General features: G+C 38.9%; 1 protein-coding gene across 1 annotated transcript in view; it reads left to right on the top strand.

The window, feature by feature from the left end:
• Window positions 1-17,538, top strand: part of LOC144638723 (uncharacterized) — an 84,350-nt gene that overhangs the window by 42,444 nt on the left and 24,368 nt on the right. Inside the window, exons 2-5 of the mRNA XM_078497949.1 lie at window positions 9,939-9,999; window positions 13,048-13,182; window positions 13,450-13,736; window positions 13,871-14,006. Of these exons, the coding sequence (XP_078354075.1) occupies window positions 13,462-13,736; window positions 13,871-14,006 (411 nt within the window). The 5' untranslated portion in view covers window positions 9,939-9,999; window positions 13,048-13,182; window positions 13,450-13,461. The remainder of the gene's footprint in view (window positions 1-9,938; window positions 10,000-13,047; window positions 13,183-13,449; window positions 13,737-13,870; window positions 14,007-17,538) is intronic.

Below are 17,538 nucleotides of genomic sequence, written 5' to 3' on the forward strand. Positions count from 1 at the left end.
TGAAGTACCTTTTTTTCAGTAGAATGATTCATCCGATCTAAAAAAATTTTAACACTAAATTTTCGGTGGCCTCTGTCCACCTTCATCAGAGTATTGAAAATGAGTTCGTTGAAAATTAGCACGCGCTAGGTATGTTTGAGTACGCCATCCAATCTTTAATTTCTTAACAGTGGAGTGTAAGCGCGCGGAAGGGGTTTTCTTTCGTTAACCGCGTTGGAATCCACCGTAGAGTGCCACGACTCTAGGAACAGTCTCTTGGTGTAACTGGCTTGAGATTCCTCGTTCAAGGATCGTGGCATTTCATCGTCTATAAGGTCAGATGCAATGACTGCGCGTTTACTTACATTGGAGAAAGTAAGCGTTCTTGGAGCTCACGCGGAGCCGAACACGATCCCGGCCGCGCTTGTAATGGAGAGTCAGCAATTAAACAACACGCGGAATCAACCGAGCATGACATCCACCCAAGAAATGCCACGATCCTTGAACGAGGAATCTCAAGCCAGTTACACCAAGAGACTGTTCCTAGAGTCGTGGAACTCTACGGTGGATTCCAACGCGGTTAACGAAAGAAAACCCCTTCCGCGCGCTTACACTCCACTGTTAAGAAATTAAAGATTGGATGGCGTATTCAAACATACCTAGCGCGTGCTAATATTTCAACGAACTCATTTTCAATACTCTGATGAAGGTGGACAGAGGCCACCGAAAATTTAGTGTTAAAAAATTTTAGATCGGATGAATCATTCTACTGAAATTAAGTCTACCGATCGCCACAGACAAAGTGGATTTATGAAGTACCTTGTCCACGTCTTTATTATTTTCTTTCTCTCTAACCTGTCTCTCTTTAGGGGAACTTAGCACCAGACTTCTGCAGAAACCTACGTCATCAAATAATATGGGTTAATACTCTCGTTACATGAACAAGGGAGTATATATGGTTGGCAGGGGTGGGGGAGGGCTGTATAGTCGGTGGTGAATTAGTCGTTGATGTTTCAGAGGTCTGTTTTGCAGTTGTTTCTGGAGCAGAGGTGAATTCAGCACTAGCTTGTAGTCCTAGTCAGTTGTTTTGAATGGCGTTTTTAATAACGGGAGGTGGTTCCTTCTTCTGCTCTCTTGGTTGATACTGTAGCCTCGGATGTTCCCTCTTTAACTGTTGTAGTAATGTTATTTAGTGCTTTAGTAGAGTTCTTTTTATCCCCAGGGATTAAATGGGGTTGTGGGTGGCTGTGTGGTTGGTGGTGTAGTATTCGTTGGTGGAGCAGTGGTTGTTGGTGATTTAGTTGTAGGACCTGCCGTGGTTTGACCAGTTGTCTGTGGAGTGGTAGCAGGACTTGTCTGTTTTGCAGGTGTTTTTGGAGCAGTGGGGGGAGGGGTGGGTACAGTACTAGGATGTGGTTCAGTTGTTTTGACTGGTGTTGTTTCATTAACCGGAGCTGTGGTCCCTTCCTTGCTTGTTACTGTAACAAGTTGAAATAATATATGTTAGTAAATACCGCACAAGTGAATAGTGCTTTTCGCGCGCGCTGATTGGTTAACTCGGAGGTGATTAGCAAAGTACTATTTCGCGGCTCGGTAAATATCCACCACTATTCACCTCCACTTCGGTAAATAGTTGTTAATTATATCAAGTAACTGTAAGCAGTTATCACGTGCTTGTACGTGTAACTCAAAGGTGAACTAGTTCTACAAAGAAAACGTTCTGATGCCCTGATGGGAGTCGAACCCAACACCCTTTCTTTCGCCTACCTTCACCCTTTCATTTGGACCCTCTGGGCCATTTTTTCAAATGGAACAGTCCTATCTCTTGTTAATGGGACTAGTTTTGTTTATATATGTGAGATACAGTAAAAAACCCGCATAAAAGAACACGTGTTTGGGGGATTCAGGCCGATTTTGTTCTTATATATCGTGTGTTTTCTGCAAAATCAGCCTGAAAAAAAAAATACTGCATAGTGTAACGATACGTTTTTGGCTCTAATGTGCACTGAACGCGCGGAAACGGATAACCAGCCGGGGCGCTGTTTAACGGACGGTTTGTACGGGGGAGAAAGCTAGGTAGAGCACAGGCGCGCTGCACGGCACTCGTTTCTATATATGCCAGAGGTACAGGGTCTTTAGCTTCTTGTCAGTCGGACAGCGTATCAGCAGCAGTAAGACACCCAAAGGTTTAGAACTTCTCTTGACTCTTTATTGCATCTGGACTAGACAACTCTTGACCCCAGGGGGGTACTCCGGATTTTAAGTGACGGGGATGATCGAATGGGGGCCAAAATCAAGACCCAAGAAAATCCCTAGGGCTTCCAACAAAACCCCAAAAAATCCTTGGACCAAAAATTAACCCCTAAAAATTCCCATGCCAAATTTCTGAACATTGTTATATTTCCGTTATTGTTATATTTTTGTGAGGGCCACAAGTTTATCAGTTTGATTACTGTCAGGTGTCACCCTCGTTAAATAAAGTCCTACTTACTTACTTACTTACTTACTTACTTACTTACTTACTAACCTTAAGTTTCCCGAAAGGGGGAATGGTATAACACAAAGAAAAACATTAGAAACATGTTTGACTGTAATTTATTCCCAAAGCTACGCAGCCAAGGCACTACCACAAATCTTTGGATTGTTTTAATACCCCCAAAAATCCCTACTTTAATCAAGCCACCCCCCAAAAAATACCTGCCAAATTTTCCTGCCCAAAAAAATCCCAGAATCAAAAATTTCAAATCCAAAAAAATCCGTCGATCATCCCCGTCACTTGAAATCCCGAGTACCCCCCCCCCCCCCGGGCTCTTGACAGCTGTAGGTAACTCAAATGTTGTACAGTACAGGGCTACTTGTATACGCTTACAGTGTGGCAATTAACGACAGGTGAACTACAAGTTCAAATCTAGTTTATCTAGTTTATTCAAATCTAGTTTATCAACATCGATCTCTAGGAAGGAAATTGCTTAACACTTAAATCTTCCGTTCAAAAAGGTTTCAGGATATTGCTCCAAATATCAGTAAATAATAGTGTTACTTGTAATATGCGAACCTTGCATTTTACAGAAGTCTGAATATAATTAAATGACTGACACTAAGCGAAATACAACGAGAAACTGCTTGAAAGATCAATAAGAAGTTCATTTTTGTATGATTCTATTGATGATTCTCTATTTACAATGACCTCTGCAAGATTTTCTTTATAGAACGTGCTCAATCTATATTCAAGTGGTCTGCTGTGCAAACAACAGAGCTTATTGCTAAGGTTTTTGCTTAGTTTGCAACTCCTAGTAAATTGCGGATGAGCGGAACAGATTTACGATAAGAGGACTGATGCATTAGTCAATTGAAACCCCGGCCCCCCGACCCCCGGGACTTACCGGGGAATTTAACATTTACCATGTGTTAAATCCCGGCCTATTACCCCGCCCTAGGGGCCAAGACGTCTGTTAAAAGCCCCGCATAGCGGGGGCATCCGACCCAAATAAAGAAACAACTCAAGAGCTACTTGCAGGAATAACCGGGCAAAAATCCTTCCTTCATTTTATTGTCCATACATAGCTATAAGGTAGAAATGAAACCTGATGTAGTTTGTTTCCGCCAAAAGCCTTTTACTTTGAGAAAACTATGACAATCGTTTTTCGCAGTCAGAGTCACAAACTTGCCAAATTTTAAACCCGAAATTAGCTATTATGAACACACCTGTCAGCGAGACCCATAATATCGGGGTGTGATTGCCCTACAGAAGGTATTTCAGCTTTTGTTGTCCGTCTTTCAGCCGATAGCACAGAAACAAGCTTCGTGCGACCTACTTCAATAACTGCATTGAGAAGATTACACAGCCTAAAAAGCCTTTCTTGACTCATTAACACTGTGTGCGAAGCATACGAAGAATTTCATCAAGGAAACCATCCCGTCCCGTATCTAACAGGTTTTTTAGAAAGATCAGTCTGATCTTTCAAAAAAAAAAAACTGTTCCAATTCAATGTAAAAGATAATTTTCAAGCCCATCAAACAGCCATGGACACGAAAATCGCCATGTAATTGGCCAAAATAGAAAACAAAATACTTAGACAAAGTAGCAATAAAACCTATTCTTTGTAAACGATTCGTTGACGACGTCTTTCCAATGTGGGACACAAGAAGAGACGAAATAGAAGAATTTTTTCTCAAGGCAAACAGCTTTCATTCTACGATCGATAATTCACGGCTGAAATCTCAGAAACAAAACTACTATCTTGAAAGACGATAGCGGTACAAAGGTGGCAGATTCCAAAAGGAGTCTTTGACCAACACATTTCAAACTTACAGAGGCGTTTCAATACACGAATTGCTATTCGTGTCATCTGCCAGGCGTCACGAAAGGCTTTATCAAAGGAAAAGCGCGGAGACTTCTTAGAACGGATTCCTCAGAATGAACATTTTGTGGAAAACATTTAGGCCTTCATGTTAAACCCCAGCTCTCGTCCCCGCTTCAGGAGATCGTGTGGTGTTAAATCACCGCTCCACGGCCCCGGTCTACTGACACTTTGTTAAATCCACCGCCAACCGGGGCCAACGCACCGTTAAAAGTGCGTTAAATCCCGGCTTTGGACGCGTTAAATCCCCGCTAAGTCCCGGGGGTCGGGGGGCCGGGGTTTCAATTGACTGATGCATAATCAATCGGAAAGTCCCATAAGAAAGGTAAATAAAGTTATAATGAATCTTGCGTACGGTCAAGGCTAAATCAACAATCGTGTATCTTAGAACATCATTTCGCAATACTTCTCATTATCTTATAATTAATATTATCATTAGATCTTGTCAAACAGAGAAGCTGAACCTTTTAGGAGTGACGATAGATAGTAAGCTTAACTTTAACCACCATATCAACAACGTGTGTAAGAAAGCAAGTCAAAGGATTGGAGTCCTTATGAGACTGAAAAACCTGATACCAACAGAAGCAAAGCTGCAACTATATAAAGCTGCCATTTTACCACACCTAACTTACTGTCACCTCACCTGGCACTTCTGCAAGGCTAGCGATAGGAGAAAGCTTGAACGCGTACAAGAAAGAGGACTTAGGGCAGTATTTAAGGATAAACAATCTTGCCATGAGAAACTACTGACAAAAGCAGACATACCATCGTTGTACAACAGGCGATTACAGGACATTGCCATCTTTATGTATAAAATTAAGCATAAATTGCTGCCCGAGAGACTCAGTAATCTTTTCCAATTAGACAGTGGCTTATATAATTTTAGAAAACGTGAATTTGTTCAACCCCGATTCTCTTCGGTAACATTTGGCAAACACTCTCTTCGATGGGTGTCTGGAAAACCCGAATAGCGAATAGCGAATAGTCGCGAATAGCGAATAGTACGAATAGTGCGAATAGTCGCGAATAGTGACGAATAGTCGCGAATAGTGACGAATAGTGGCGAATAGTCGCGAATAGTGACGAATAGTGACGAATAGTCGCGAATAGTGACGAATATCACGAATAGTGACGAATAGTCGCGAATAGTGACGAATTAGAGACATGTAGTTCCCAGTACCTGGCAACAACGTGAGATTTTCCCGCTAAAATGGATACTTGGTAGGAGAGAAGTTATAAATGATAAATGGAATTTCTTATGTTTTATACCGTTGAAAAAGTGTCTGCATTAGCTTATTATTGTGTTTTTTGTTTCCTTGCCGGTGATCGACAGCCCCAGGCAGAGTCCAAAAAAGAAAGGGGAATGAGATTAATGCAAGCAAGCGTTGCGTGACGAGCCTAAACAACGGCTGCGAATAAGACTTTGGCGTTGTTGTTTTTTTATAACACAACTTCTTATGTCTTTTCACATCGATAAACTAATCACAGACCACTTTTCTCTCATTTGTATTTTATTGTTTTGCTGATAGAACGTGCCTCGGATCGCGATTCATGAGAACGAAATGTGAGTAAATACTATACAGTTTATGGTCGGTCGGCAAGATCAATAAAAGTGATTCGAATACTTACATCTTGACTTGCACTCTCTTTTAGAGTGAGTGGGCAAGCATATGATATATAATTTGCTTGAACTTCTAGATTGCTCTGTGTGTGTGGCGGTGAATTTTGTGGAATCCCTGTAGGCTTATTCACGGCGACTATTTACGGCTATTCGTCACTGATCGCGACTATTCAACAACTATTCGTCACTACTCGTGACTATTCGCGACTATTCGTCACTATTCGCGACTATTCGTCGCTATTCGCGACTATTCGCCACTATTCGTCACTATTCGCGACTATTCGTCACTATTCCCGACTATTCGCACTATTCGTACTATTCGCTATTCGCGACTATTCGCTATTCGCTATTCGGGTTTTCCAGACACCCCTCTTCGATACCTAGGGCCCAAACTTTGGAATGCTCTCACACCTAGACTAAGAAATTGACCCTCTTTGAAGCAATTTAAATGCGTTATACGTGGTCGGGACCTCACTGCGCTGGCTGCTAATATCAGTGACTGTCGGGGATGCAAACTATGCCAAGAATGACTGTCAGCCAACATTACATGACATAATTTTTACTTTTAACATAATTTTAATTTTTATATTTTGATATAGTTAAAGAAACAGAATTTTAATATATTTGTACTTAGGTTTTTTAAATGTATATAAATATTTTCTATTTTATATATATTAATTACGTTTTTAGTTAGGCAGGTTAGGTGTCCACAATTAGTAGAGGGGACTTTTCCCCTCAGCTACTACAGATTTGACACGATAATAAAGTTGTTATTATTATTATTATTATTATTATTATTATTATTATTATTAAACTCATCACATAGGGAAAGTTCTATTGTGACAGTAGACTAGTAACAGATGAAATCAATGTGCAAGCACAACATTTTATTTATTTATTTATTTATTTATTTTTTATTGATAATCAACACTTTACAAACTAAAAGGATAAGATTTAACCTATACTTATGTGCAATAGATTTTAACTTTACAATTTACTTTTTCAAGGCTTTTTTTACACCGTATACTAAAGCATACAAAATTATAAGTACAACAGGAGTAATTACTTTACCTTACCTAACTTATTACTTAACTTTACAAGTTATTCTAGACGTTTTCCTCAAATGCTTTCCATTTTATGTTGAACACGTTAATCTGATTTGTCTTTTAAAAAGCTATATATTTTTCAGTTTCGTATTTGATTTCTAAAATTTGTGTGAATGATCAAAGTTGGGTTTACAACATTTTATTTATTTTAATTATTGTGGCCCGGGTTCCAATCCTAGACCCAGCGTCGTATGTGGGTTGAGTTTTTTGTTGGTTCTCGTCGTTGCTCCGAGGGTTTTCCTCCGAATTCTCTGGTTTCTTTTTCCACAAAAGCCAACCCTTTAAAATTCTAGTTTGATCGGAAATACACGTCTCCTGAAGCTTCTAGCTTTAAATACAGCCGTGTATAAAGGTATTTTTAAGCGATGACATGTAACTGATCATCGCTTTATACAGGCAGCCGTTGTCTGTTTAGCGCAATCGAACAAATCTAGTTAAAATTTACAAGAAATAGCCGCGTAGAACACAAGAGCAAAATACTCCCGTGCAGTTAGAATGGAACACTACAATGTATAAACGAAAGGATACTAAATTTTAAACGATGGGATCTATTACATTTAGTAGACAGAAATTTCTAATTCTTAGAAAATACAGGGCCGCTGAGAGCAAGAGACCGTTTGACCTTTTTTGCAGCTTAAAACCTAGCTCCCGCGTATCGTATGTCGTTTATCGGAAGTCACGCTATAATATAATGCCATCTTTGTTGAGACAACATAGGGAAATCTAAAAAAATATATATATATAAAATAAAAAAAATACTGTTGTACATTGAGCAAATCTACGACGAAAAATGTATTTTAACTTAAATTGCATCCTTGGCCTGTGAATTCATAACTACTGTATTTATTTGAATTCCATCATATCCTATGCTATTTAGACAATCACCAACATTGCTTCTTAGGTTTAAAAAAATGTACACTGCAATTGGATAAGTCTTTATCACGCCCAAGGTCTCGGCCACTTTTATTTACGTTGAGTTTTTGACAAATTTCCTCCTCGAAATTATGTTAGACCCTTTGTGAAACGTCATCGCTTCTGCATGCCGTTTATTTTTCTTTGTGTACGTCCCGACGGTCCCGTTAATTTCCTTTATTTTGAAAATGTTACCCTCTCTTTCGCATAAATTTCCCGCTTTATTGGGAAGTAATTTTTCCTTCAATTCGCGTTATTTAAGTCGCGTTAATTTCAAACACCTTATTAACACAAGCGTTAATTTCCTATAATAAGGTATGTCAATGGCCTTTTGAGAAGCCCATAAAAACAATCACGTGACAATGTTGCGATCGACAGCAGGAGTCTAATGTTTCGCGTTGGATTTTTATGGCTTATTCCTTTACAGTTCAACGACTGTTTCAAGGGAATCGAAGAAAACAAAAGTCTATGCCTGTATTTTTTAACACTTATATAGCATTAAACATCTTTGAATTTCTTCGTCATTTATTTAATGTTTATACTTCCGTTTTCGCATCGCGTGATTTAATCATTGGTCACGCACGCTTTGTTGTGTACATGTATTTCGATTTTTCTTGCTGCGATGTCATATTCAGAAAGCTACCTCTGTGTATAATTATCCCGGCGAAATTTTCTTATGAAATGAATCCTTTACGTAAACTTCAAGAATCTTAGCTGGTATATTAAAAAAAACTTGTCATGTGCCATTATATTTAGCCAGAGAGTCTAAACAGTAGCTTTTTGCTATTTTAATACCTGGTTAAAAAGTCAGAGCTATAAATACTTTTCAGTCCGTGACGGATGATGGCTCGAGCTAATCGACTCACGACTGGCCTGGATATCTATATTAAAAATCAGCTGTAAAATGAATCAACTCTTTACATGTAATGCAACGGCTGAAATTCAGGGCAATGAACGTGTTTTTTTTTTTTTTTTTTTGACAGATCACGCTTGAAAAATTCTCGCGATTAAATGCTTGATACACCGCACATGCGCTTTTAATCACACAATCCCGTGACCTTGTGTAAATACTCGTATAAAAGCAGACGGCAATTAGGATTATGCATTATTTTTTGACTCCTCTGTGGCATAGAGACTTGCTGCACTGGTTTTTCGTTCTTCAACATCTGTCTCAAGGTGAGAGACTAGTATTTTTAAAATGTTTATAACTTCACTCATCTTTAAAGTTCTTCCGCCAAGTTCATGTTTGTACTTCCTCTTTCGCATCGCGTGATTTATTAAATTCTCGCAAACGAACATCAGATCACGAAATGAAGCGAATGAACACGCTCGTATTTCAAATTTTCTTGCTTCGATCTCAAGTTTAAAAACTACCAAAGTGTGTATCCGAAATTTCTTAACTGGGTATGTTAACCTTTCAATGATCTGAATAATTTGAGCTCGCACGATCTGAAATCTTGTCGTGTGCCATAATATTCAACCAAATAGTCTAAATAGTCCCAGCCAGCTATTTTCCTGGTTAACAGGTTAGAGCTATAAACACTTCTCAGGTGGCTCGAGCTAAATCGACTCATGCACGAGTCCTGTGTTTTGCCCGACTTAAATTGAAGCATGGATGTACGTATTTTATTATAAAGTCATTTCAGAGAAATGAGCTTGAGATCCGCTTGAGGAGTACGCCTGGTTTGTTTGAATGAGCGAACAGAAAAACCTGAATTGCAGCCGATTCCTCTGGTAGCCAATTTTCTGAGAGAGAGTTTTGACGGCTGAAGTTCATTTCAGGGCCCTGATCGTACAGGCCACGCGTGGACTTCGCGTGGACTTCGCGTGGACTCGAAAAATACACCGCACATGCGCTGTTTTATCATCAACGACACCATCTCATGACCTGATGTAAATACTTCTATAAAAGCAGACGACAGGATCATGTGTTATTTTTTTGACTTTGCACGGCACTAGGTCTCTGTTGGCATACTGTTGCACTGTTTCAACCGTTTAGGTATCACTTAACTTTTCTAAGGTAAGTTAATTCAAAGTGAAATCAGGCTTTAAATTTGTGCTCTCTACTTCCGGTTTCAGTTTGTCGATCAGAAAAGCCACAATTTGCTTTCGTAGGCGTTTTGATACGACATACTTGATTGCCAATGATACAAATTTAAAAATTTTTCCTTGTCATACTGTGTCATAACTTTAACTTAAATAGTTTCCAGTATTTTATTTGCGGCCTTTTTGCCTTCATGTCACTTCACGAAACGAAAGCGAAATATGAATTTCCCCGCGAGCAGATTCTCCTGATCTTTTTAGTCTTTATTTGTTGTCCGTCGAAGCTAGTGGATAGAAAATAATATTTCACGGTCAGTAAATATTCTACGTTATTTTGATGGTCTCACTGGGCATAGTTAACACACGGTAAGCTTTTACATGTAACTTTGCCGTGACGTAATTGCAAAGTATGCAGCGTGCGCGACCACTGAAAGCGCGGGAAAATACAAGTCACATGACAAGATCATGTGATCAACACCAACAATTTCCTTGTGTGCCGAGCGAAAAAGTCAAATGTCAAGATGGAAAGTCATTTAATTGTTGTTGCGTGCAGGTTTACTGATGGACCAAAAGTGAATATAGCATGTTTAACCAATTTTTCTTTTGACTTGCGCCTGGGAGATGTCGGTTAACTCACAAATACGTTGTGAAACAGTTCTGCAGAAAACCCACCGCACGGGCCACCGCACAGCTAGACAGACAAGCTTTCAAGCAAATCTTCAAAATTCCTGGTAGGGAGCAGTTTGTGTTTTGGTTATTAAGCTTTAATACTTCTGTTGACTGAAGGATAGGAGTGTTCGAAAAACTAAGCACTTTGGTAATTGATGTGAGGACCAGTTTATTTTTTGTGTAATATTAAATTACTAAGCTGATGAATGAATGAATGAACTTTATAGTTATTTGACACAGAACTCAAACAGTTAGCCATTGATAAACATTAGTTTACATTGAAGCTTTGCAAATGAAGTAAAATATTTAGTAAAAATGTATGATATATTTAAAAGATATAATTTTATACCGGTAATAATCTTGATTGACTTGATATTAATTATTTAATAATTAAGTCATGGAAAACCATCATCATCATCATCCTTGCAGCACCTCATGGTGTAGCCTCCTACGCCGCAATTCTAAGAAAATACCTGCCAATAATTCTTGAGTTCTTAACTGAAATCTCAAGATTGTTATATATTTTAGTGGCCAAATAAGTAAATGATCTTAAACCAGATCGTGATGAAATACTGCCCATATGAATAATGAGCATTTCACGATAATATTTATATAGTATATATAGAATACTTTGTGGAAAGTGGTATGAAGTATCAGAAATCAAACCAGTAAACGCAGCAAACGAGTGAGATTTCTGAGACAAACCAACGAGTGGGTAAATACCGTACAAAGCACTTACAACCCTCGAAGTTAAGACCATTTTAGTCGCCATGGCAACTAAAATTTTGGAGCTGGCGACGAAATTGGAACTGAAGTTGCCTGTCTGGCGACTAAAATTGAGAAGAAGGATTGAAAGCGTGAGCTTAATTTAATGACTAAAATTTTTCACTGGCGACCAAACTTGAGCAGTTGGTGGCCAAATGGCCACTAAGGGAAAAAAAATAAACTTGGAGGGTTGACTTACCATGTGGTACTGTGTTTATTATATACATACTGAGATTGTCATTAAAGTCATTGAAAACCATTTTAGTCAAGCCAGTTATAATTTTTCGTAAACAGTGTTAAACAATCCAAAGTCTTTGTTGGTGAACGACACATCCAGCAGCTTGTATTTGTTTCCACTACCTTCATTTTTTTGGTTCTTTTAATTTTGATTGTTCAAGTCAACTGAAGCAAAGAGGGTGGATAACCTGTGAGATATTTGTCCAGTTCTTCTGTTACTATTGTACACTTCCCATAAACTCTGTAGCAGTGCTTGATTTAATGTTTTCCTAGCCTGCTTTCCTCAGGGCGTCAAATTGCGCCTAATACAGGCGCCAATGCGACTAAATTTTTCACTTTGGCGACCAAATCCTGAAAGTTGGTCGCCAAATTGGCAACTAGAATTCGCACAATCGACCTCAAATCGCATCGGATCGCTTAATTCATCAATAACTGCATCACTCGTAAAAAAATCGCACAGGGTGAGCAAAGTACACAATAACTTCTTGCTTCATCTAAAGATCTTTCATCTCAGCTAAATATATTAGTTTTGAAGGTTATTTACCTGTCCAAAACTGTAAAAAAACCTCTGATATGGTTTGCAATCAAGCGTTGATATTTTGGGCGGGCAACTTCATTTTTCAGTTTCGACTTAGCCACACAAACAGCCACACAATAAATTTGCTTTCTATCTTTGCTCTTTGTATTGTATTGAAGTTTACAAGGCAAAATGGTTCAACTTGAAATGTTTAAATCCATAGATGAAGTCAAAAACATCGCCAAATGACTGTCAAACATCGTGTAGTCCTCGATGCGTACGTGGAATGTGCGCCTATTTTGATACGGTCAGCGGTGTCCTCTGGTACTTCATGTAATGTCACCAAAAAGTCTTCCCAGTTCTTGTGCACAAAAAGCCATTCGAGATTAAAATAAATGCAAATGTGACGAAAATAATTTATTTTAAAGGGTCTATCTAGTAAAATGAGACAATGAGAAGTGTTTTATTTCTTTTTTTAAAAAAAATTGGCGACCAAATTTTTTGAATTGGCTACCATTTTGGTATATTTAGGAGCCAAGTGGCTACTGGGAAAAAAAGTTAATTTTACGCCCTGAGAAAGTCTGGCTACTACCCTCTGGGGAAAAACTATACAGGGAAAACTTGAAACAGCAAGCTTAGGAAGCATTTCAGCATTTACAGGGATTAGGCAACATTGGTCCTCAGAAGCAATTTGCGTTATTGAAACACTGCTACCACCCTTGAAAGGCCTATTTCTTAAGTGAGGGCAAAATGCAAGCTTGCTGACCGCAGCAAAAAATCTTGATAGCTTAATAAATCAGAGTATACTAATGTAAGATACTCTTGTACATTTGACAGGTCCTACAGTACCATGACCTTGAAGACTCCAACTGCAATAGCCCTATAGATAGCATACTGAAAATTTCATCATTCTCAAGATTTATTTGTTGGCCAACTTGATGTGCCATTAAAACAGCTGTATGCAAAGCTCAGGTAAGAGTTCAAGTAGTTGCAAAACTGAATCTGTGAAGTCTGTTAACATACAGCTGGGCAGCTGTATTTTTGTACTACCACATTTTTTTTTATGATTGACAATGTCACATGACCGTGTTCTACAAAGGGCCTATTATGGATTTTCTTCAATAACATTCATAATATAATGATCTGAAACCTTCAGTAGCAGAACCTAAACCCTTGAGGAGCAAACAATTGTTAGCAGGAAAGCAAACTCTGTCTTACAATGAAATTTTTGTGTTTCAGAAAAAATGCATCATGAGCCTGTCAATGGGACAGCCAGCTGCTGCAGCAGTTAAAGTCAAGAGATCTCAAGATGGTTGTTTTTCTAAAACTGTCATATTGCTTAAGAAGAATGATTGTCGAAGAAGTAAAGACAAAGTATATATTCCAAACACTATTGAAATGGCAAAAATCAAAAAGCCGAATACTGGACAGTATAAAACAAAGGTCCAGTTTTTCAAAGAAATGTCAGAAGAGATGGTGAGGCAAAAACTCCAGGAGACTTTTACCACCTTTAACTTAAATGGAAGGTAAGAACATTTCCATTTAGGTGGGGGGGGGGGGGGGAGACCTGCAATTAACTGCAATTTACAAGCATTGACAGATCCCATTATTTCAGAGCAGTAGCATTACTGTTAATTATTTTATATTTTCTTCTATGTAGGGTTTCTTGTGCAGCTGTAAGTCAGGACAGTATCACCTTTCAGTTTTATGGAACTCCACGTATATGGAATGGAAAGACAATTAAAGAAAGGATTAAAGGCAATTCAGTCCTCTACATTGTTATGGAGGATGACCAGGTTTGTCTAAATTATTCCTGTGAGATGTCTTATGTTTTTACGCTGATTTTTTTCTATCATGATAGTTATAATTTCTCTGGACATGTTCAAACCACAGCAATATCAGTAAATGTTTTTCAAGATTTAGCTCCCCCGCACTTGAAACAACAATGTTTATGAAAGCATTGCACCACAGGCAGCCCAAGCTAACGATAAGAGCCACAGTACTCTTAGACTCAATTTATAAGGATTTGTATAAGATATAGAAATTCGAACGTTTTATGAATAAAATTGACTTACACTGTCGCTGTGTCGTGTTCTTTCTTGTTTGCCAGCTCCTCGAGCCAATTTGAAGCGATTTGGACGAGTTGTTGCTTTGCGAAATTTTGAACACGTGTACTTTATTAAATATTCCCAAGGCTGGAAACTATTTTTGACAGCATCTCGCTCGAAGCGAAATATCTTCCGTGAAATTGGTCAAATCGCTACAGAATTTCCAGCACCGTAATCTCTGGTAATTTCTCTTTCCTACCATTGTCCATTTGGTTCCGAGTGCTCTAGTGAAGCGTAGAAAATTCTTCCAAAGTGCGCTTTTTGCTTTTCTTGTTATGCGCGGCCCATCAAACCACACACAAAATGGCGTCAGGACGACAAAATCGACCTCTGCGGTGAAGGGGCATGGCGATATTGTCACTTACTCCAAAATACGCTGTAAGACCCGGAGAAATCACTTGCCGGTAATTTTCTATTTCCTGTAGAAAATCGACCTCTCCGGGTCCCACAGCGTATTTAAGAGTTAGTGACAATATCGTCATGTCCTCCACCACTGAGGTCGATTTTGTCGCCCTGACGCCATTTTGTGTGTGGTTTGATGGGCCGCGCATAACAAGAAAAGCAAGAATCGCACTTTGGAAGAATTTTCTACGCTTCACTAGAGCACTCGGAACCAAATGGACAATGAAAGGAAAGAGAAATTACCAGAGATTAGGGTGCTGGAAATTCTGTAGCGATTTGACTAATTTCACGGAAGATATTTCGCTTCGAGCGAGATGCTGTCGAAAATAGTTTCCAGCCTTGGGAATATTTAATAAAGTACACGTGTTCAAAATTTCGCAAAGCCATAACTCGTCCAAATTGCTTCAAATTGGCTCGAGGAGCTGGCAGACAAGAAAGAACACGACACAGCAACAGTGTAAGTCAATTTTATTCATAAAACGTTTGAATTTCTATATCGTAAAAGAAAATTGTTTCATTCCCATACAAATCCTTACAAATTGAGTCTTAAAGTAGTGTGGCTCTTATCGTTAGCTTGGGCTGCCTGTGATTGCACCACTTCATTATTACCACATTGCATTCAGCAGTTTCTCTGGTGCACACATCTGCCCTTCCACTGTATTTTTATTCCACACAGTTTTTTTTAAGAAATTCTACAATGAACCTTTGTAAAGACACAGTTTATTCCTTATTGGCATGGTGGCAGCGGATTTTACCCATGTACAATGGACCCTAACACAAGTGTGGTCTTCTGGAACCTGGTACCCTTATTCGTTACGAAGTGCAAAGGGCGACAGCTTGACGTGAATTTGCTGTAACGCTTCTCCTAGGGCTCCAAATTGGCAGCTTATGAAGAATGAGACCATCACCTTTTACAAGAGTTGGACACAAAACGTAGTGTACATTTTATCCCTGGACAAGAACTTTTTGTCCCATTTTTGGAGGCCACAGGGCAAAAACAAACTGCCACCAACCCTCGAAGATGAGAAGATCCCTGAGAAATGATGTCATACTGCTACTCAGAAAAGTGTCCACTTGGACCTTATACTCAGGCAGATCCCCAATTTTACTCTTCATCTCAAGGAACTCCATACTAAAGCACTCTACTCCCCTGAAAAGTGACCAGAGGTTTTATTCCAGTGCCTCGTGGCCTTCTTCAAAGATGACCTACTAGCAGTTAATGGTGGCTTAATCCACCATGGTGATGAAGATCTTTCCCCATCACTTGAAAACACCAACTGATCCACCCTGGTCTACCATTTACTAGTTAAGCAAAAGTATGGTTCTGAGTTGTGTAACAATAATTATTAAGACCCTTTCCTCACACAAGCCACAGATCCTCCAGGCTTTGTTCCCCTCCTTGATGAACTACACTCCATAGAGGACACCCAACCACGCGTGTTAGTAATGTCAACCAGAACAAAGTTGCAGTGGCAGACAGGGCTAACCATGCCGTCATTCATTTGTATCTTGTATTCTCTGCAAAACTACCTGACGCCCTCGCAACTCCCACGATGTAAGGGATTGTCATTACCTGCCTGACTGTGACAGGAGACCGTGGGCTCACTCACACCTTTAAATGACTTTCTTGTGCAGCTGTAGTTAAATTGAATAAAGACAGCTCAAGATTTGAGTTTCACAGATGCCTGCACCCCTGGAATGGCAAGACCATCAAAAGCAAAATAAAGGGCAATTCAGCCCTCTACATATTAGAGGATGAGGTACATGGGTGGCTGAATTACTTCTGTCAAATAAAGTCTTTTATAAGTGGTGTTAATTTTTAACATGTGCAAATTGTAGCGGCCAGTTTATTCTTATTTGTAGAATAGAGCAATACTCAGGCCTAATGTAGTTGAGTCCATCAGGAAATTGAGTACGGTAATGATTTGATTTAGCGCCCTCCTTCCAATAAGCGCCCCCTTCCGAATAAGTGCCCCCCTTAGAATGTGTTTTTGTCAATAAGCGCCCCTATTCCAATAAGCGCCCCCATTCTAATAAGTGCCCCCATTCTTATAAGCGCCACTATTCTAATAAGCGCCCCTATTGTGGATAACTGCCCCTACTGAAGTCATCGACGACGAATAGATAAACTCATGAACATTCACCGCACAGTTCATGTATATATTAATTAATTATAATTTATTTTACTGCTTTAATGAACAATTCTTTTAAAAGTAACTGAACTTTCAACAATTTGTCACAGTTACAGTTTCTGTTATTGTTAGTTATTTTAATATTTATTAAAATTTTGTTTTGAACATTTGGTTGTTTCTCAAAAAATTAAATAAGCGCCCTGTCTCGAATTAGTGCCCTCCCTTGAGGTGCCAAAAGTAAATAAGCGCCCCGGGCGCTAAATCGAATCATAACAGTAATATATATAATATTTTAGTTGGGCAAAAATCAAGCGTTGCATTATTTTCTATCCTTTTTGAAAGCAGAAGATGTAAGTAACTATCTGTGATAACACCAACAACAATATCTTATCAGAGTCTGACAAAATGAATTTTAAAGTTCACAAAAACCATGTAAACTTTATATAGGTAAAATCTCATGTGTAGCTATTGTGTAAAAATCGTCTTTTAAGCGACAAAATTCAGTGAATTCCACTGGTGTTGTTAGAAATGATTTGTTTTCAATTGATAAGATATTTGAAACAGTAACAAAGAAGGTTGCAATAAGATGCAAATAATTTTGGTGCATAATTTTTTCCAATTACAGTGTTATATCTAATTAGTCATGGCAGATACTGTCCTAATCTTTCTCACCTAAATCTCCGTAC

This window comes from Oculina patagonica, chromosome 14 (genome assembly GCF_052425735.1).
Source record: "Oculina patagonica isolate OP01 chromosome 14, crgOcupat, whole genome shotgun sequence".
Classification (NCBI taxonomy): domain Eukaryota; kingdom Metazoa; phylum Cnidaria; class Anthozoa; order Scleractinia; family Oculinidae; genus Oculina; species Oculina patagonica.